The sequence below is a fragment of the Mauremys mutica genome, chromosome 7, assembly GCF_020497125.1.
Source record: "Mauremys mutica isolate MM-2020 ecotype Southern chromosome 7, ASM2049712v1, whole genome shotgun sequence".
Taxonomy (NCBI): domain Eukaryota; kingdom Metazoa; phylum Chordata; order Testudines; family Geoemydidae; genus Mauremys; species Mauremys mutica.
The window spans coordinates 70,485,738-70,507,913 of record NC_059078.1 but is presented as its reverse complement, the minus strand read 5'-3'; the positions used below and the strand labels follow the sequence as shown (position 1 = coordinate 70,507,913).

Here is a 22,176-nt window from a genome sequence, read left to right as displayed (position 1 = left end):
TGTCTCTTAAAATGGTTTGAAGTCTTGTGACCAGGGAATATGGAGCTGTAGTTGATAGTTTGAGATTTACAGGATGATGAATTCAAGTGTGGAAGCACTCAGTTGCCATGTATGTATTTCTACAACCAGCAAAAAGACAGGAACACTCTGGGGTATGTCAGTAATTTTTAATTTTCATGTGCAAATAAATATGGTTCTAGAAAAACAACAAAACACTGAACTTTCATGTCAAACTCCAGAGTTGAGATCCTCACACCTAGTCCCACTCTTTTAGACTGGATAAAAGAGCCAAAGCAACATAAGGGAGCCCTAAAAGTCCTATATTCCCCAGCACAGACACCGCAAAAACAGCTCTACGTCCGCTCTCCAAGGACCACCTCACCAGCCCTAGAATAGAGCGCTTACAGGGGGGCAGGGCTGCAGGGCATGTCTGGGACAGGGGCACAGCATTGTAGAAATTCTGGGCAGTGCTGTAGTCCATAGGACCACCCTGGTTAGGCTGCTGTAACTTACACAGGTCCCAAAGCTGTCAATTATGCTGTCAGTTTCCAGCTCACAGACTAGCCCACAATCATGAGGGGGCAGAGGTAGCGGTAAGTCACCAGAGCCTTCTCCTCTCAGGCTGTGAGTCCTGTGCCGCGCCTCTTAGAGACAGCACAGACTTTTACACCCATAACAGTGCGTGGGGTAAGTGTATGGGTAAGCACAATGCTCTTCAAACAACTAGAGGGGGATAAAAATGTCAGGTCAGGCGAGCCATATTTTAATTGTAATATAGAAATGTATACGGTCATTACAGGGCTTCATTACTCCCTTCTTCTTCAGCCCCTACAAACAAAATTGGCTTATAGTGTATAAGTCCTGGGCATCTAAATAGGGGGGAATGCCCAGTGACTTCAGGGGGCTTTGGATTAGGCCCTAATACGGCACATAAATAGGTAAAATGAACATTTTGTGTTTAAGTCCTAACTGGAGCAGCTGGAGGCAAATGTGCCCACATTGGACTATTGGGTTCATTCTGTTTAATTTTAACCAATGGAATGATTTTGGTTGAAGCCATTATAGCTCAGCTTGACTTGAAACACATACAACTATAGAGGCAACTGGAATACTTAGGCTCAGTAATAGACTCCAGCTTTCTCTAACTAAAGTCTCTCCTCATCTCATGGTGCTCATTTATTAATAGCTCTCTGGTGATGGTTATGTAACAATTGGTCATCAGGGACATTCAGTTCAATTCGTTCCTTCTTAATTGCATTAGTGATTTGCTTAAGACTTGTGCTTCCTCTTCTCCTGGAGCAGCCTTTGCTTACATATAACAGAGCTAGTTAATAACTCTTAATGTTATACTTAATCTGTCACATGAGCTGGATAGATTCTGTTTTGAGCAGATTAAGACCATCATTTGACTTCTAAGCACAAAATTCAAGTGCAGAGGTTATGAAGGAGGAAATATACTCTCCTAGGTGAAATAAACATTTTATATATTGTTTGTTGTGGTAAATTCCCATAGGATAGAAGAAACCCTTTGTTCCTGTTTGATGCATGGTCTAATCACATTAAAGCAGCCTTTTATAATCACAACATTTTTAGGAGCCACATCCATATAAACATGATCATTTTCCCATAGGAAAAATGCAAACTGGTGTTTTCCTTTTCAACAGTCTCTTTAATATGTGTTATTAGCCTTCCCCCTTTTTCCCCCTGCCCCTGAAAGTGAAGGTATTTTATGCAGACATAAATTCACCTGTACAACTGCCAAGGCAGACTCAGCAGATGAAGTGCTGCCTCTGGCTTGGAAAACAAAGTGAGCATAGTAGTAATATGTGAAAAGCCAGCAGGAGGAGGATGCATTACTTACTAAAGCAGTGGGCATCAAAATCTGAAGAGTGATAAGAGAGCTGCATTATGAACTAAAGAAAAATGTCCTCTTGCTATTTACTTATTGAACACCACAGGATTCTACATCAAAATCCAAACAGCCACGTGATAACTTAGTAATGAATTCCAACACAAGCAGAGGCTATCAAGCTTTCCTGAGCTAATCTAATGCTTCAAGTTTTACTTGATTTCAAAAGGACAGTCACTTTATTGTGAGCAAATAAATAAATCAATTGATTCTGTAGCTATTTGCTAACTGTTCAGTTTGGAAAGATTTATGCATATTTTGTTATTAGTGCTTCAAGTTTAGCTTTCCATAATGTGTTGGTTAAAGAACCTCAGCATTTTCCATTGCGCTTTTCTCATCACCGTTCCATCCACATCATTGTCGGGTAGCGTTCCAGGAGAGCATTTCTGAGTTGTGCCGTGTGGATTTTGTCTCTAGTCTCTATAATGCAGGTGACCTGGGAAAAGAATTAGGAACATTCTTGAACAGATGACAACATTCTCAGACCACAATGGTATTTGCAACTAAGCCATAAAATGCATTCATAAAGGCTAGATGATCAATCTAAGTTAAAAGCTTCTGGACCCTGCACTCCCTATCTTATAGCAATGCTATAGCTTTCTCCAGTCCTCAGAAACAGAATGCTGAAGTCCTCCCTTGGTCCCACCTGTCTCCCCAACCCATCTCCCCTTTACCTGCAAAATCTTCTATTACAGGCTACTCCACTGGCATTGACTTCCTCTCTTCTGACTCTGCCCTTTCCAATAAACTGCCATGAAATCACCCATTACCACCTTCTGGATGAATCTCTTTTCTGTTCTCATTCCCATGATTTGCCTATCAACTTGGCTTCTTCCTCGCTCCTCTTCGATGCTTACCTCTCTAAGTTTCCATGATTCTGTGCTATCATGGCTCCAATGGCTCCTTCACCATCTCCAGTGGACACCCCTTCTCCTCTCTCCTGCTTTTGTCAGCATCCTTTAGGGATCTATCCTCAACCCAATATTCTCTGTACACTACCTTGGGTGACTTCACCTGCTTACATGGTTTGTTACCATGTCTCCAGTCCTCCACTCAGTCCTACATCTCTTAGTATCTCTGCTGGACATTCTGCTACTAATTCAAATTAACACGGCTAAACCAAACTCCACATTTTCCCTCCCACTCTCTCCCTCCTTCCACCAGTATATTGACAATTCTCCTATTTTCCCAGTCACTCAAGCTCACAACCTCAATGTCATTTTCAACTCCTGTCTCACTCATCTTTTCCAGCCACTCACATCTATGCTGTCCCGAGATCCTGTCAATCCTGGACAAGCATCCTGAAATCTATGCTTTCCGCTCCAGTTTAATACTGATTTTAATTCCACCTCCCTCTAAACTTTGTGGAAGGTGAGGCTTGGATGGGAAACTGAAATCAAAACCACCAAATATAGTTCATTCTTTTATGGCACATGCTGTCATGAAGAGCACCAAGTACCTTTTACAATGTACTGTATAGAACTAGCTTGCATAGCTTGTAAGATGCTGCACAAAACTGCGCAATTTAACCTAATGGAGAAGTCCTCTCACTGGCACATAGCAGTTTAGGGAAAAATACACTCTGCTACTCCAGAAGGGATGTGGTTAACGTACGTTACATTTTGGATGTGGCCATTTTTAGAGGACCTCCAGGGGTTTATTGATTACTCTCAGTCACCAGTGACTATGCAAAAAGTACAGCTTTTTATATTTCAGCTATAAGGAATAGATACTTTCAAGGATGCAGTGAGACTAAAAACATTATCTTTCAGCCTATCATCTGAAAAATGCTCACAGTGAAATTCCGAAAAATCAGACCCTTGAGCATTTCATACTTCCCCAGCATAAAGTTTAAAATAAAAATAAAACACTGAAAAAGCCATTTGAATGGTGAGACACCCCAAAACCCAGCTACAGTCTGTGCCAAGTAGCCCTGAGCTCATTTTTATTGATTATGGTTGCCCACTAGCAAACATGCTCTAGGAATTATTTTGGAGAAGTTCTGTGGCCTGTCAGACTAGATGAGCACAATGGTCCCTTCTGGCCATGGAATCTATGAAAAGCCATGAAATGAAGCATGATTTATTACCCACAGCTATGTGCCTCAGTCTGAAGATGGCTTTATTATTTTTCCCCTTTAGAACATACAACAGGCCTACAAGTAACTGGAGATGGAGGGTTTTTTTAGAGCAGTGTTTTTCAAACTGTGGTCCATGAGGGCATTCCAGGGGGTCCATGGGCCCCGCTGATCAACTCCTCCCCGTCCCTCCCAGCATCTGCTGCATGATGGGGAGCAACAGTTGACTTAAGATTTTGCTGCCAGAAAAGCAGAGAGAGATTGATTGGCAAAGTAGCATCTATAGTCTATTATTATTATTAGTTTCCATGTTTGGCTGAATTAATTCCTATGAAAGTTGAATGGACAGAAAACTAAACGGAACTCAGGACACTATGAAGAAGTGCTGCTAGAACCCTCTGTGCTAAACTGCCATCAGTATAGACCTTCTACTCCTGGTGCTCTGATGAGTTTGCCAGTCCTGTCAGTTTGTGTTGTGGTTTTTGTGAGGAGGACAAGTGTTCACTAGGAACCAGAGGAGGTCAAACATTTTTTTTTTCTTCCGGGAGCCAAGCAGGATTCTGATCATCCATATGCTGACAAGCTATGGATCTGTAGCAAAGCCTTGAGTAGTCCGGTAGTAAAAATTACATTTTCCTTCAGCATTGTATCACTTCGATGTTGTTTACTCACTGCCTTTTTGCTCCAGTACATGGTCTATGAGACTCATGACATATCTATTTGGGAGAAATATGCACCTAGACTAGAGGAGTATTACAGATGTGCATGGAATAGATTTCACTCTCAGTAGTGTCTTCTGTATCATAGTATCAGAGGGGTAGCCGTGTTAGTCTGGTTCTGTAGAAGCAGCAAAGAATCCTGTGGCACCTTATAGACTAACAGACGTTTTGCAGCATGAGCTTTCGTCATTGTTTTCCTTGGGTAAGTGGGATCATGCACAGCCTGTTAATTACAGCCACATTTTATAAGTACATAAATCCAATGTCAACTGAAGGAGAATGGGCTGGTGGGGACATTTGTGCCCCTAGGTAGTGGAATTCACCACATGCATTGGATATTGTTAAGTCATCCCTGCGCCAAGGTCTACTCTTGTACTGGTCTGTTTTCTTCTTCCCAAGTGGAGAATTGTGTGTGCAGGGCAGTGCTTTGGCTTGTTAGGGTTTTCTTTTATACACACATGCTGCTCTGTGTTTGTATTGGAGAAGGCGAGTTAGAGAAATGCACTTAGAGTGGAATGTGGGGAGGTTCATGATGGTCCTTAGTTCCTGAGGTAGTTTGTTCCATAGTCTTGGACCAGCTCCTCAGAAAGTCTGTTTCCCACACAGATGAGCTTTACCCTTATGGCACATTCCATTGTGGCCAAGAAGCCAAGTTGTTGACCACACTCCTTCTCAGAGTGTTAGGCTGTTTTTGAATATGCCAAGCCCGGCCATCGAGCATCTTAATGGTAAAGAACAAGATCTTGAGCCTGACTCAAATCATATTCTCCCTCTAAGACCCCTCCCACTCTTCTCTCCCTTCAGCACATGCTTAGACTTACTGGCAAACTGCTTATCCCCACCACTGTAAATCACTCCCTCTGAACACTGACCCCCTTCTTTGCCCTGACTGATCCATGAAGCAAGCTACCAAGGGAGAGCCACAGCCCTCTAAACTTCTTCACCCACTGATTGACTTTCATTCATGCCAAAGAAGAGAGTCTGCTCCTCGATTGCTAGGAGATTGGAGAGGAGGAGGAAGCAGCAACTCACCCAAGAAACTGTTCAGTGTTGGATACTGGGGGAATAGTTGGGAGGAGAGAAACTCAGGACTAGATTGCAATGCTTACCCAAACTGAATAGTAGCTTGTGCCACAAATAGTCCATTGACTTCCACAGGGCTACTCTTGGTGGACAGCAGTATTCAGCCGAAGGGGATCTGAATCTAGCCCTCAGTGAGTTAGACGGATTTAGAAAAGGGAGCAGCTGTGAAAAGCTACCACTAGCTGATTAGGGAAGCAGTACTTTGCCCTCTGACTAGGAGATATCTTCCAAGACACCCACCTCCACCCAGTCTATAAGCCCACAGTGATGCAGGCCCACTTCTCCCCTGGGTCTGACCCAGACTTTAGCTTGCTATTGCTGATTGTCCATCTTTCTTCAATGTCAACACAAACAGGAGGGGATTGCTAGATTTTTTAAATGATTTGGTAAGAGTATATTTTTATATATTTAGAACCTGTAAAATGTTCCCAAACTGCATCTAGTGTGAAGCAGGTCATGCCAGTACGTTAGCACCCAAAGAGATCAAACACATTCCTTTGGAAACTAGGTGGATATTTGCCTCATTTAATCATTTCAACAGCTCACCCCACCATACCAAAAATGGAGCAATTGAAATAGCTGGAGGAAGCATGTTAATGGTTTTCACTCATTGATGTTACTACAATTTTGCTGCCTACACAATCGTGAGGCTTTAAGATTTTGCATATTTCTTACTGTAGTTCTATGTTGTCACTGACCACTCTCTTCTGTCCTGGATCTCCTTCCCCAAGGTGCCACTGAGTTTTATAGACCCTCAGACACACACTTTACTGTCCAATGTGGAACCTAGGCTAGGAACAGTGGGGAAAACATTCCCTTCTCCCTCTCTGAGTCCCAAAGTGGTCACCTGGATCCAGCTCCTCAAAGGCACCTAACTAACTCCCTCTCTGAAATACCCCAGAAGGGAGAGGGACTAGGATTTTCAGCTCTCAGAAGAGATCTGTGGCCCTCGTGCATAGAAGGGAAGGAATGGCAGAGAGGGGAGAGTGAGGAAGGGGATAGTCTTTCAGGTCTAGAATCCATATTTGCAACCAAACTCACTACCATCCTCTATAAACAAATTCTGTAAACACGAGGTGCACATAAAAAAAATCCTTCGGGGAATTGCCCGTTCCTAGTTGTTTCTAACCTGCCAAAGACTATTAACCAGTGAAAAAATCTTGTCTTTCAAAACTACCAACTTCAACATGAAACTTCAACTCTGAAAGGAGAGATTGAGACTATCCCATAGCCCCGGGGCTAGGGCGCTTTCCTGATATGTAGGAGACTCCTTTTCAAAACCCTTTTCCCTATCAAGCAAAGGGGAAAAACTGAACCCTTGTCTTCCACATCCCCTATAACCACTAGGTTAAAAAATAATAATGAAGACAGTGGCACCGTTACCACCACATTCTCTGGCCATTTTGTGCCCTTTAAAAATACCCAGAACAAAACCTTCAGGTCAAATTAAATGTTTGACTGGAAATGGATTTTTTTCAATGGGCCAACATTTTCGGTTCATCTAGAACAGACTCTTTCATTGATTTATTTTTCAGAACTGCCAGCAAGCCAAAAACAGGAAAATTAGTGCAGAACTGAGGTCCCACCTCTGATCAAAGATTCCATAACAGTTAGCCTAAGAATAGCAGTGTTAGCCATACAGGGGGTGTTGGCCCAATTCAAGTTTGGGTAGGTACATTCAAACTACACAGATTCCTCCTGAAAGTTCAGCGGGATGCTCTTGCTCATCACTTCCAGTCCAGAAATGTTATATACAATGTAGCTCTGCAGTACCAACAGCTTCAGTATTTCACCCAGAACTGTCTGCATTTCAATGATAGGAGAACTACTCATGGATTATTTATATGCCTGTTAAGAACACAGTGATTAAGTTGCCTTATAACACACAGTACTACTGATTATCTAACATCCTGCTTCCAAAGTCTATATTTTCTGCTGGGTGGCATTACAATGCCTTATCAATCCACATGATTATGTGAAGATATATGAAGGCAGAAGAGTCCTAACTTCTCTATAATTACAATTACAGCCAAGTTTGTGAGAGGCCAGTACTGCTGAAGTGACAAACTGCATTCCCCCACTTACCTTAATAGTGAAGAGATCAGATATCACAAACATGTGTTCTTGTTTGATGTCCAGCACCCTAGAACAAACCAAGAATAAATTAAAGAGCAGGGCAAATCCTTGTAATTGTCAAATGCTTTCTGTAAGTGTTTGAGCAATAAAATTCATGCAGGTGTCGTTGGAGGAAAGAAGGGTGATGTACTTCAAACCTTATTCATATGCTGAAATAAATATGGGGTCATAGCAGAGGCTGTTCACATCCCTAAAATGCTTTTAGTCCCGTAGCTACTGGCCCTTCACGACATCTGCTGCACCACTGTCATCCTATTACCGTTGCATTTAAATCAATGGATTGTTAGCACGTATCTGGGAAATGTATAGCAACAATCAAATGGATATGCGCAGTTGGACCAAAGTGCAAGAGCTGGATGGGAGCAACCAGGAAAAAAAGAGATAATATGCTGAAATTAGACAGCATTGAAAGACCTTGTAGAAGTTTAACCCTGAAGAGATTTTTCCAATTGAATTCTTCATTGCATTTCTCCTTTCATTTCCCAAGTACTCCCCCATGGAGTCACTTGGCCAGCAAGTTTTGTTAGCAATAGATATGCCTCTGCTTTTAACAACTATGTATTTTATTTATAGGATTAAGGGCCAAACTTAGCTTTTGTATGTGTGCACAGGACTTGCATTTACATCAGAAGGCAGGATTTGCCCTGTACTCTATACTGTTTCATGCTTCTGAGAAGCATTTAATATAGAGATTAAAATGACTAGGAGAGAAACTAGCACCATATGGCTCAGAAAGCAATTCAAATTTGTTTTAATAAAAGTAGATGCCTCACAATGACTAGAAGCAATGAAATTCTACATTTCAACATTGATGAGCCACCCAGAGCTGGATAGTTGTAGACGTATTATGGAGGGCACATACCAGTGTTCCGCCTGTGACAGGGAAAGGTTTTTGACAGAGGCTACAACAGTGCTATATACATAGATTCCCTGGGTTACTTTAGTCATTTGTGTAAACCACTGGATTACTCCCTTTGCCTTCAGCTGTCACTTATAAGCATGCAATAGTCTTTAAAAACACTGAGTCCATTGTGCTATTTTCTCAACAGTGTAATACCAGCTATAAATACAGGATTCTGAATTACCTCACTTCCTCCCGAGTCAGTATCTCCAGTAGCTTTGAAATAGCTCCTGGACAATCAGAGAGAAGGAGGGAAAATTTGCAGACTCTGTTGTCAAGGGTCAGGGCACGATCTATGCACTGTCTCATCAAAGGTAGCTCCAAGTTGCCACTGCATACAGTGATTGCCACTCTGAAAGACAAGAGCAAAAAGGGACTATTTCCTTCTTTTTTATTCAAAGAAATTCCTGTAGAATTGCCATACTAGAGAGTAATGCGGATATTTCAGTAACTGTATTGATACAGTACGCAATATATGCTTTTGCCATTTGCTGCAGCTGCCCTCTCCTATTACTTTTCAGATGGCATATGCTTCAGTATCACCTCATGCCACGATCACCTCAGCTCTCACTAGCTAAAGGCAGAGTCCGGTCAGTACTTGGATGAGGGACCTCACAAGAGACAAAAAACACGATCCAGGAAGAGGCGTTGACAATGTAGTAGATGTTTTTCTCTTGGAGCCTATACTGGCCAAACAGGGTGTTGTAAATGCTGTCTGCTGCTGGAGGTGGCTGCATTTCTTTGATGTGAGAGACGCCATGTACACGCCTTCCAAAGTAGTGTGGGATGCTTCCAGATGAAAGGCATCATATAAGTGTACATTCATTATATCCATGCCTCGGAGGGGAGCTCGCTCAGTAACTCTCAGTCTGGAGTTTTTCCACCAGTGATATTCCAAGAGGTGCTCCTTTTCCTGCTCCTGTCTAAAGAAAGGAGCCCATGCTCCATAGAGGACATGGGAGTAAAAAGGTCTGTGCTGTGTCAACATTAGCACTTCTACTGTTATAAGCAGTGGAGCTGCACTGGTGTAAGACCAAGACAGCGAGAGGTGCTGAATATGCTCAGTGGGGATATATTTATTTCCATTCAATATTTTGTTTTCTCCTCATTCAATGGGCAGTCCCAGGCCCTATTTACTGCTCACTATTCAAACCCTTCTCTCAAGACAGAATTACCAATTTCCCCATGGGAGTTTCTATGGTGCTCATCACAATGGTATCACACATCAAGCAGCAGCTCATAGTTAAATACCAATACTCACATTCATTTTGAAATCTTCTCACTGCTCTTCAAAAGGTCATGGAGTTGTAGTGTACCCTGAGCATCTATCAGTCCAGATCTGGGAGGGCATTCCAGAGCCCCCAGGACCCTTATGAGAACACACTGTCAACCACACCCTCTCTATTATATCAGTGCCTCTGTTGATCAGACCTGTGGCAGTGTGTCATAGGGAGAGAGGTGGTCTCTCAGGCTACCTCTACCCTATGTGTTGTGTATTTGGTTGTCATGGTTTTGTTGCTATGGCAACTGAGTTGATTATTATGGGTTAGCTCAACCGGTTTCAACCGGCTGAGGTGCTCTCTGTATATATGTAAATAAAATGGAGGTTTTGGTTAGCTGCCTGCTCTCTGGCCTCAAGTGATTGCTTCCTACACCGGCTGCCCCAAGGATATAACACTGGCGACGAGGGTGAGACTCCGGTGCTGCTCCAGTAACAGAAGGAAGTAGAAGTTAAGGTAAAGAACAAACAAACAAAAAAGCTGCTTGTTGCACTGACTGTGAAAGTGAAACTAAAAATCATGGCTACTCTGACCAGGCCCCTGGAGCCTTTTGATGAGAATACAGAGCAGTGGCATGTGTATACTGAGCGTTTTGAGCTTTTTGGTATTGCAAATGACATTACAGAAGCAAAGAAGGTGCCAATATTCTTAACTGTTGTAGGGGCTAAAACCTACTCTCTGCTACGCAGCTTACTACACCCTGTTAAGCCTGAGACTAAATCTTACAGTGACATTGTGGAAATCCTGGGGTCTCATTTCTCCCCAAAACCACTGGTAATTGCTGAAAGATATAGGTTCCACAAAAGAGACCAAAAGGAAGATGAAACAGTTGTACAATTTGTAGCCATTTTAAAAAAGCTAGCAGAACACTGTGAATTTAAAGAAATGTTACATGATGCCCTGCGTGACAGGTTAGTGTGTGGCCTGTACAGTGAAGCTATACGGAAGCGCCTACTGACAGAGGCTCAGCTTACCTTACAGAAGGCTGTTGATATTGCTGTCTCCATGGAACTGGCTACAAGGGAGGCACAATACATCGGTGCACCCCCTAGGGTGCAAAAAGTGTCACAAGAACCGACCCACAAAACTGTGCAGAGTCAAGAATGTTACCGCTGTGGTAAGCCGGGTCACCAGGCATCAGAATGCTGGTGTAAGGACCTGGTGTGTCGACACTGTGGCAAAAAGGGACACATTGAGTGTGCCTGTAAACAAAAGAAAAAGAGGCCTGTGGTCTGGCCGACAAAAAGAGGAACCCTGCATACCCTAGAGCAGACCCAGGATGATCAAGGTGACACCTCATCGCAAGTGGAAGTGCCACTGCATGTTTTGTCTTTGGCAATGGGCTCACATGAATACTGGGTAACCCCGTTATTGGATGGCAAACGTATACGCATGGAACTGGACACCGGTGCAGCCGTCTACTGATCTCTGAGACTGTGTATAAGGAAAAGCTACAGCATCTTCCGCTTAAGGCAACAAAAACTGTTCTGAAGACGTATACGGGAGAAGCTGTGCCTATGCTGGGCACTATTGATGTTAAGGTGGAGCTCAATGGACAGGTGGCTAAATTGCCACTGTTTGTGGTGAGAGGTAACTACCCAGCCTTAATGGGTAGGTCTCGGCTTGGGAAGATTCAACTGAACTGGGCAGAAGTGCACCGGATGACTAAAGAAGAAACCAGTCTAACCCCTATACTAAGGAAACATGCTGCTGTTTTTGGAGATGATTTGGGAAGTATGAAGGGAATCACTGTGACATTGAACATTAAACCTGGCCGTCCACCAAAATATCTGAAAGCCCGAACTGTGCCATATGCCATCAGGCCAAAAGTTGAAGCAGACCTGGAGCGCCTGGTCACCAATGGAGTCCTAATACCAGTTACCCATAGCTCATGGGCCACTCCTATCGTTCCAATCGTGAAGAAAGATGGCTCTCTCCGGATTTGCGGTGATTTTAAAGTCACTGTCAACCCAGTGTTGTGTGCAGAGCAATACCCGCTTCCCCGCATCGATGACCTCTTCGCAGGCCTGGCTGGGGGACAAAAGTTCAGTAAGATTGATCTGAGTCAAGCATATTTACAGATGCACGTCGATGAAAAGTCCCAAGAGCTGTTGACTATTGTGACTCATAAGGGGCTTTATTGATACTGTCGCCTACCCTTCGGAATCACATCGGCTCCCGCCCTGTTCCAGAGGGCTATGGACCAGATCTTGTGTGGCTTGTCAGGAGTTCAGTGCTATCTGGATGATATCCTGGTCACTGGAAGAAATGAAGAGGATCACTTAAAGAATTTAGAGGCTACCCTACAAAGACTGGAAGAGTATGGCCTACGAGTTCGCAAAGACAAGTGTGAATTCTTCAAGCCCTCTGTTGAATATTTGGGACATATCATTGATTCTGCAGGTCTTCATAAGGCCCCTGCAAAAGTTAAAGCTATTGTGGAGGCTCCCCCACCTCGAAATGTAAGCCAGCTGCGCTCGTTTCTAGGACTCCTGAACTATTATGGAAAGTTCATCTCACAGTTAGCCACACTGCTAAAACCACTTCATGAGCTCCTTGGGCAGAACAAGGCCTGGAAGTGGACTGAAGCCTGTGATGTTGCGTTTAACAAAGCTAAGGATGCATTGCTAAATTCTGAAGTTCTAACGCACTTTGATCCATCCTTACCACTGCAATTGGCCTGCGATGCCTCCCCTTATGGAGTGGGAGCAGTCGTGTCACACATTATGCCTTCAGGAGAAGAGAGACCTATTGCTTTTGCTTCACGCACTCTAAGCAAAGCAGAAACTAACTACGCCCAAATCGAACGTGAGGCATTAGGAATTGTTTTTGGAATTCGGAAGTTTCATCAGTACCTGTTTGGGCGAAAATTTACTCTTCTCACAGACCATCGACCTCTGACATCAATTTTTGGACTTTACACAGGCATTCCCCCATTAGCTGCTAGTCGTATGCAACGTTGGGCATTGTTACTTTCAGCACACACATATGAAATCAAATATCGGAAATCCACTCTACACGGCAATGCAGATGGCCTCTCAAGGTTGCCTTTGCCGGTCAAACACCAAGATAGTGCCCACAAGGAAATCTTCTACTTTGAACAGGTAGAGAATACACCCATCACTGCTACTCAGATAAAGAAGGCAACTCGCGTTGACCCAGTATTGTCCCACGTTATGGACCTGGTGATGCATGGAACATCTCGACAAACCTCTCCGGTCTCATCCGACCTTGTTCCCTACATGTCCAAGCGGACGGAGTTATCGGTCCAATCTGGTTGTTTGTTGTGGGGGAGACGTGTCATTATTCCACCACCACTGAGATCACAGATGTTAGAACAGCTACATTCTGGTCACTGTGGAATAGTGCGCATGAAGGAAATGGCACGAAGCTATTTTTGGTGGCCTGGACTGGACAGCGCTATTGAAGAGAAGGCAAAAGCTTGTATGTCATGTCAGGGTGTGAGGAATGCACCCCAGTGGGCACCCCTACACCCATGGGACTGGCCTGAAAACCCGTGGCAACGTATTCACGTTGACTTTGCTGGCCCCCTTGAAGGAAGCATGTTCTTGGTGGCAATAGATGCCCATTCTAAATGGCCAGAAGTCTCTATAATGCAGTCCACTTCTGCAGAGAGTACTATCCAAAAACTACGAGGACTCTTTAGTCGTTTTGGTCTGCCAGAACAACTTGTGAGCGACAACGGACCGCAGTTCGTTTCTCAGGAGTTTCAAAATTTTATGAAAGCAAATGGGATACACCACATCACGTCAGCACCATATCATCCGTCCACCAACGGATTAGCTGAAAGATTTGTGCAGACAATGAAAAACGCTTTGAAATCAGCAAGGGGACAACACTCCATTCAAAAGCGTCCGGATACCTTTTTACTTTCCTACAGAAACACACCTCATGCTACGACCCACGCATCTCCGGCCTTTCTAATGATGGGACGACAGCTGCGCACTTGCTTTGATCTGCTGAAACCTTCTGAACCCCGACAAATTGTGCAACATCAGCAGCAATATCAAGTCATCAGACGGGCACCCAGAGCAAAAGACCGAACCTTTAGCCCGGGACAGCCAGTTTTGGCTCGGAATTATACTTCCAGAGCTAAATGGGTTCCGGCCACAGTCATCACTCAAACAGGACCTGTTTCCTACACAGTCCGGACTGCAGGGAATCTTACCTGGCGGCGACATGTAGATCAGCTGTTGCCAGGTCATGCCAGCCCTCAGGACCCATCTGCAGTTGAGGGGTCTGACTTCACCTCTTCTGGTGAGGGATCGAATCACGAGTCACCTGTTTCTGACTGTTCTCCTCCATTACTGCCGGCGGCTGAGATACCCCTTTGCCCAGCACGAGCTGATACCACCTCCTCACCTGTTCGTGCTGCAGACCCTGAGCCCCTAGTGCTTTCGGGTGCAATAACACCAGTAGTTCGCCGTAATCCACCTAGAGACAGAAGGCCTCCTCATTGGCTGGACCTTTAGCTAGGGCGAACCCACGGTTATGGGGCAAAATAATCCCCAGGGTTTAGCCGGGAATGGAGGCAGTCTACCCTCCTTCTCTAGTCTAGTGTGTGTTTTATTTAGGGGATGTTCTTATTAGGGGGGGAGGAATATGTTGTGTATTTGGTTGTCATGGTTTTGTTGCTATGGCAACTGAGTTGATTATTATGGGTTAGCTCAACCGGTTTCAACCGGCTGAGGTGCTCTCTGTATATATGTAAATAAAATGGAGATTTTGGTTAGCTGCCTGCTCTCTGGCCTCAAGTGATTGCTTCCTACACCGGCTGCCCCAAGGATATAACACTATGAGCTAAGGGTGTGATTTCCCTGCTCACATACACATCCTCACACTAGTTCTCATCGAGCTAGCATGAGTATAAATAGCAGTATGGCCACAGTAGCACAGGTAGCTGCCATGGAAGCATGGCTGAGCTGTGCTGAATAGGTACTCACCTGTTTGAGGCAGGCTTGTACTGGGCATGGCTCAGCTGTGCCTCCGCTGCCACTACCCCTGCTAGTGCACCTACCCATGCCAGCTCAATGAGAACTGGCACAAGTACATCTACATGAGCAGGGAAATCACACCCCTACCTTGTAGCATAGATGTAGCTTGTGAGGCTTGTCCCAGGCTAGTTAAGGCTTTAGAAGCCTTAACGTTGTTACAGTTTAGAGTTCTGTTTAGTAGAATACTGGGATGATGATTTGTACTGAAGTAGTGCCTAGGAGCCCCAGACGCAGTCCAGGGCCTTGTTGTGCTTGGCACTGTTAAAAAAGATAAGGCCTCTGCCCTGAAGAGCCCGCTGAAATCTAAGGAACAATAAAGAGCGCAAGGTAACAATGAGCCAATAAGCAATGGTCTCAACACACCAGTTGCCTGACCATTGTCCAGTATTTTCTGTAGGCAATTGTGGGACTGAATATCCAGCCTCCCCAGATCTCTGTGGGTGCCATCAAAATACCAACCGATGTTGTCAAGTAAAATGAATCAATAACTATTAAGAGACCCCCATCTAGCAATCGCAAAGAAGTATTAAGACCAGCTCAGTGGAACCGCCCCTCTGAGAGTCACTGTTAGGGACTTTAGTAACAGTGAAAAAGCCCATTGAACATTTGGGTGATGTGTTCAAGGTGCTATATAAACATTAAGTCTCATAATAATTCTGCTGACTGACCACAGAGAGGTTAAGGGCCAGATCCTCAATCATATTTAAGCTCCTACCTCTATTGAAATCTAAGTGATTTGTTTGAAGTCACACATTAGTCTATGGCACTGCTAAAGCAGCAGAACCCAGATCTCCTCACTCCCAATTCCAGGCTTCTTCTCTTTCACTACAGTCTCACTCTATTTGAGTTTATTGCACTTCATCTTTTCTAGGCGCTACTCCGTAATTTAATTGCCAGTATAGTACAAGATATGCTAGGTTGCTTCACTCAGCCGATAATTCTCTTCTTGAGCCTACAAAGTGACCAAAGACATCAGTTTTGTCCAGAGGAGATCCCACACAATGAAAAACCAAAACTGAAATAACCCACACACATTATGGGCTCTGCCATGAGCTTGGGCTCAGCCCTGCAAGGTGCTGAACATCCTGAGCCGGATCCAAGGTAGCATTTACACACATGCTCGTTTTTAAACACATGTCGAATCCCACTGATTGACGTTGGGGCCAGAGTGCTCAACATCTTGCAGGATTGAACCCTTTGGATCAATTTGTTTCCCTGCATTGATTGTTACGGACAGAGGTGAAAGTGGGCCGCGTCGGGCTGGCATACTGGTAAGAAATGGCCGTCGGAATGGGCCCGTATGCAGCCGACAGCGCTTTAATGTTGCTGCCCCCTTTTGCCCCCCCCAGGGCTGTGGGAGGGGGCAAAAGGGGAGTTGCCCCAGGGCCCAGTGATTTAAAAGGGCCTGGGGCTCCCAGCTGCTGCCATCGCAGCAGTGGCCAGAGCCCCAGGCCCTTTAAATCACCGCTGGAGCCCTGGGTGGTGCGGGCTCGGCTATGCTGAAGGGCTGGCTGGGGGAGGCTGACCCCCAGCCCTGCCCCTTCCACCTGAGGCCCTGCCCCTTGTGGGGGCCTGGAGCCAGGCCCCTGTACTGGTAAGACTTTTAAGTTACTTTTGCCCCTGGTTACGGAGGATTTCAGCTGAAGGTCTGGCCCTCTTTCTCTCTCTATTTCAGCAAGTTATCCCTAGTGCAGCATCCGACTGACAATAGTGGTTGCTTCAACATTCAGAATAAAGGAGAAGAGACCCCTCTGTGTCTGAGAAGTAGAGTGTGCACACACTCTCTTTCATGTGACTTCCTTGGTAAGCTCTGTGTTTGCAATAGCTGGTTTATAGATGCTGTACCTTTTACTCTTTAACTCTGGCAGCTTCCCAGCAATTAAGGCTGCAAGTCCAATAGCCCCTTCCGCATCCACCGTGGCTCTCTCAAACTCCAGCAACCGCAGCATGGAAATTAGAATGTCCTCTTCCCTGAAGGCAAAAGGAACTGTGTCAAAACTGAACAAAATACAGAGTGAATTTAAAAGAATTAATGGGATGAGACAAGATATTTATGTATTAAGGGTGTGAAAATAGGTCTTGACTACACGGTATTTTTTGCAAGAGTAGGGGCTTTAGCCTCAGCATCCTGGCTAAATACCCGGTTGGATATGTACATCCTACCTACCTAAATTGCCCCTGCTGTTTGACTTGGGTAAGTTGTTTTCCACTAGCTGTCCTGCACTGTTGTATAGTATTGCTGTATGTTGTTAAAGGGCTGTTCCCACACCATGAAGGTGACCAAATTTAACTAGTGGGTGAAGTCCTTACTCACATGTGGTAGCTCTTTTGCTACCCTGGGACTAAACATGTCCATAAGGATTGTAAGATAGGGCTTGTTTATAGCATCTGATATTTGGATAAAAGGTATTATATGTACATGCGCATTTTGCCATTTTCCCACCAATATTCTCTTTTGTGGGTTATTCTTAATTATTCATGAATTTCGTTAACACCTAAATCTTGGCCTTCAGATGATTAATATTTGCAATTTATGCTATGTTGCTTATATACAAAAATCACTTGGCATTGTTTCTGTTTAGGTGATTATATAACCCACACAGAATTGTGTATTTTACAGTGAAATATACAATTCAAAAAAGTCACCTGAGCTTCGTGTTCAATTTTTGTCAATAATGACACTGCTAAATTTGGAGGGCTTGAACGTTCATAGAAAATGAACTAAATTGTTCATGAACATGGATGAATCTTGATTAGCTTAAACATCCAGGAATAATTTTCCCCACTATTCATCCAGCTGTACTAAGGCCTGGTCTGAACTGGGGGGTGGGGTTGAACTAAGGTACGCAACTTCAGCTACGCGAATAGCGTAGCTGAAGTCGAACTACCTTAGTTCGAGTTACTTACCCGTCCTCACGGCGCGTGATCGACATCCGCGGCTCCCCCGTCGACTCCGCCACCGCCGTTCGCGGTGGTGGAGTTCCGGAGTCGACGGGAGTGCGTTCGGAGTTCGATATATCGCGTCTAGATGAGACGCGATATATCGAACTCTGAGAATTCGATTGCTACCCGCCGATCCGGGGGGTACCCGTAGAGAACTCTGGGGGAGTTGCGTTGTACGTAAGAGAGCAGTATGACTGCTCAGAGCTCCAGTATGAAACTGCAGAAAAACCTGAGTGTCTCTGGATTAAATTTAGAAGTATGAACAACAAGGGTAATGTCGTGGTGGGAGTCTGCTACAGACCACCGGACCAGGGGGATGAGGTGGACGAGGCTTTCTTCCAGCAACTAACAGAAGTTGCTAGATCACAGGCCCTGGTTCTCATGGGTGACTTTAATCACCCCGATATCTGCTGGGAGAGCAATACAGCAGTGCACAGACAATCTAGGAAGTTTCTGGAAAGTGTAGGGGACAATTTCCTGGTGCAAGTGCTGGAGGAACCAACTAGGGGAAAAGCTCTTCTTGACCTGCTGCTCACAAACAGGGAAGAAATAGTAGAGGAAGCAATAGTGGATGGGAACCTGGGAGGCAGTGACCATGAGATGGTCGAGTTCAGGATCCTGACACAAGGAAAAAGGGAAAGCAGTAGAACAGAGACCCTGGACTTCAGAAAAGCAGACTTCGACTCCCTCAGGGAACTGATGGGCAAGGTCCCCTGGGAGAATAACATGACGGGGAAAGGAGTCGAGGAAAGCTGGCTGTATTTCAAAGAAACCTTATTGAGGTTGCAGGAACAAACCATCCCGATGTGTAGGAAGAAAAGTAAATATGGCAGGCGACCAGCTTGGCTTAACAGTGAAATCCTTGCTCATCTTAAACACAAAAGAACAGCTTACAAGAAGTGGAAGATTGGACAAAACCAGGGAGGAGTATAAAAGCATTGTTCAGGCATGCAGGTGTGAAATCAGGAAGGCCAAATCACACTTGGAGTTGCAGCTAGCCGGAGATGTTAGGAGTAACAAGAAGGGTTTCTTTAGGTATGTTAGCAACAGGAAGAAAGTCAAGGAAAGTGTGGGCCCCTTGCTGAATGAGGGAGGGAACCTAGTGACAGAGGATGTGGAGAAAGCTAGTGTACTCAATGCTTTTTTTGCCTCTGTCTTCACAGACAAGGTCAGCTCCCAGACAGCTGCACTCTGCAGCACGGTATGGGGAGGAGGTGACCAGCTCTCTGTGGAGAAAGAAGTAGTTCGGGGCTATTTAGGAAAGCTGGACGAGCACAAGTCCATGGGGCCGGATGCGCTGCATCCGAGGGTGCTAAAGGAGTTGGCTGATGAGATTGCAGAGCCATTGGCCATTATCTTTGAAAAATCATGGCGATCGGGGGAGGTCCCGGATGACTGGAAAAAAGCTAATGTAGTGCCCATCTTTAAAAAAGGGAAGAAGGAAGATCCAGGGAACTACAGGCCAGTCAGTCTCACCTCAGTCCCTGGAAAAATCATGGAACAGGTCCTCAAGGAATCAATCCTGAACCACTTAAAGGAGGGGGAAGTGATCAGGAACAGTCAGCATGGATTCACCAAGGGCAAGTCATGCCTGACTAACCTAATTGCCTTCTATGACGAGATAACCGGCTCTGTGGATGAGGGGAAAGCAGTGGATGTACTATTTCTGGACTTTAGCAAAGCTTTTGATACAGTCTCCCACAGTATTCTTGCCAGCAAGTTAAAGAAGTCTGGGCTTGATGAATGGACGGTAAGGTGGATAGAAAACTGGCTAGATGGTCGGGCTCAACGGGTAGTGATCCATGTCTAGTTGGCAGCCGGTATCAAGTGGAGTGCCCCAAGGGTCGGTGCTGGGGCCGGTTTTATTCAATATCTTCATTAACGATCTGGAGGATGGTGTGGACTGCACCCTTAGCAAGTTTGCAGATGACACTAAACTGGGAGGAGTGGTTGATACGCTGGAGGGTAGGGATAGGATACAGAGGGACCTAGACAAATTAGAGGATTGGGCCAAAAGAAATATGATGAGGTTCAACAAGGACAAGTGCAGAGTCCTGCACTTAGGACGGAAGAATCCCATGCACTGCTACAGACTAGGGACCGAATGGCTGGGCAGCAGTTCTGCAGAAAAGGACCTAGGGGTTACGGTGGATGAAAAGCTGAATATGAGTCAACAGTGTGCCCTTGTTGCCAAGAAGGCTAATGGCATTTTGGGTTGTATAAGTAGGGGCATTTCCAGCAGATCGAGGGATGTGATCATTCCCCTCTACTCAGGACTGGTGAGGACTCATTTGGAGTACTGTGTCCAGTTTTGGGCCCCACACTACAAGAAGGATGTGGATAAATTGGAGAGAGTCCAGCGGAGGGCAACAAAAATGATTAGGGGGCTGGAGCATATGACTTATGAGGAGAGGCTGAGGGAACTGGGATTGTTTAGTCTGCAGAAGAGAAGAATGAGGGGGGATTTGATAGCTGCTTTCAACTACCTGAAAGGGGGTTCCAAAGAGGATGGATCTAGACTGTTCTCAGTGGTAGAAGATGACAGAACAAGGAGTAATGGTCTCAAGTTGCAGAGGGGGAGGTTTAGGCTGGATATTAGGAAAAACTTTTTCACTAGTAGGGTGGTGAAGAACTGGAATGGGTTACCTAGGGAGGTAGTGGAATCTCCTTCCTTAGAGGTTTTTAAGGTCAGGCTTGACAAAGCCCTGGCTGGGATGATTTAGTTGGGTTTGGTCCTGCTTTGAGCAGGGGGTTGGACTAGATGACCTCCTGAGGTCCCTTCCAACCCTGAGATTCTATGATTCTATGAATCTCAAGGTAGATAGTGCAAGCATAGTTGCCCTGAAAAAGGCATAGGGGTTGATCCTCAACTGGCCAGTTTACCCCAGCTATGGATCTGGCTTACATTTCTTCCATGTGTTGATCATATTTTAGGGTAAATAGCACTGCATCATATAAACGTCAGCTACAATTCCATACAGTCATCCAACAATGCCTGTTATCTCGAAGAGCCTCCCTTTATTCCCCTGCCTGTCTCTCCCCATTCTAAATCTCACCTGAAAAACACCTCTCCTTTGCTTCTGTGTCTAGATACCGCTTTCCCATTTTAAAATATATAACTGCGTAAATATTATTTATGATCCTGAAAGTACTTGGGATACAGTTGGTATGAAACACACTATATAAAATACAGCTTAAGGCCATACAGTCGAATGAATGCCAAAGCAGATGGGAAGATAACCTCCGACTAAGAAGCATTTATCTCCCCATTCAAGAGCTATAGAAAAATCAATAGAAAAACTGTTCCTGACTTCAAAGAGTTCACTCAGGACCTCAGAGCTTGATCCTGCAGTCCCAAGCAGTTGAAACTTTCATTGAAATAAATTGATAAGCCGTGGAAGTCAGGCTTGATCAGGCCCTCAGGGAGGAGCCTCTATAGCCCTTCTCTAACGTACAACCGTATTTTGTTTTACAAATACCCATTCAGGTCAACATCATTCACTGCATTGTTCTTCACCTACCTCACGGTAACAACCTTGTCTACAAGCTTCCCAGTCAACTGCAAAGAATTGGTACCAAAGCAAGGTCCACTCACATCTGCAAATTTCAGAAACATGTCAAAAGTGAAGCTGGCTATTTAGTGATGTCCAAACTTGCCTAGAGCCCTGGGCTCTCTTTTTATTTTATTAAAAAAAGAGAACAAAACAAAAGACAAACAAACCCACAGCACATTGCCATTATACAGTTTTAAAAATATACATTTTCTAATTACCTGTTATTTCTGTATCCAAATAAAAGTAGTTTGCCAACATAAGAGACCAAAGACTTTACACTCTAAGGCCCCAGTCCTGCAGTAAGAACCATACAGCTGCACCCCAGGGCCTGCAAAGTTCCATTGACTCCAATGACCCAGTGATTATGTGGTTCTCGATGTGCAACAGCACCTGAATTATATATTATAAATAAGTATGAGGATTTGAAAAGGACATCAAGTTTGTGAGCCATAGTGGCTAAGTGGAGTGGTCAACAAATGAGATTATAGAGCAGGAGGGATTAACAACAATAGTAAGAAGTTTCAAGTATCAGAGGGGTAGCCGTGTTAGTCTGGTTCTT

The 22,176-nt window shown here is 44.7% G+C and overlaps 1 protein-coding gene across 4 annotated transcripts in view; it reads right to left on the bottom strand.

Moving 5' to 3' along the window:
* Positions 1-168: 168 nt before the first annotated feature.
* LOC123374075 (putative threonine dehydratase) overlaps positions 169-22,176 on the bottom strand; it is a 114,650-nt gene continuing 92,642 nt past the window's right edge. For all 4 annotated transcript variants that reach the window (XM_045023527.1, XM_045023525.1, XM_045023526.1 and 1 more), the window contains 5 exons: positions 21,585-21,660; positions 16,966-17,091; positions 9,010-9,177; positions 7,874-7,931; positions 169-2,345 (listed from right to left, as the gene is read on the bottom strand). In XM_045023527.1, coding sequence (XP_044879462.1) covers positions 2,247-2,345; positions 7,874-7,931; positions 9,010-9,177; positions 16,966-17,091; positions 21,585-21,660 — 527 coding nt within the window. In that variant the 3' untranslated portion in view covers positions 169-2,246. The remainder of the gene's footprint in view (positions 2,346-7,873; positions 7,932-9,009; positions 9,178-16,965; positions 17,092-21,584; positions 21,661-22,176) is intronic.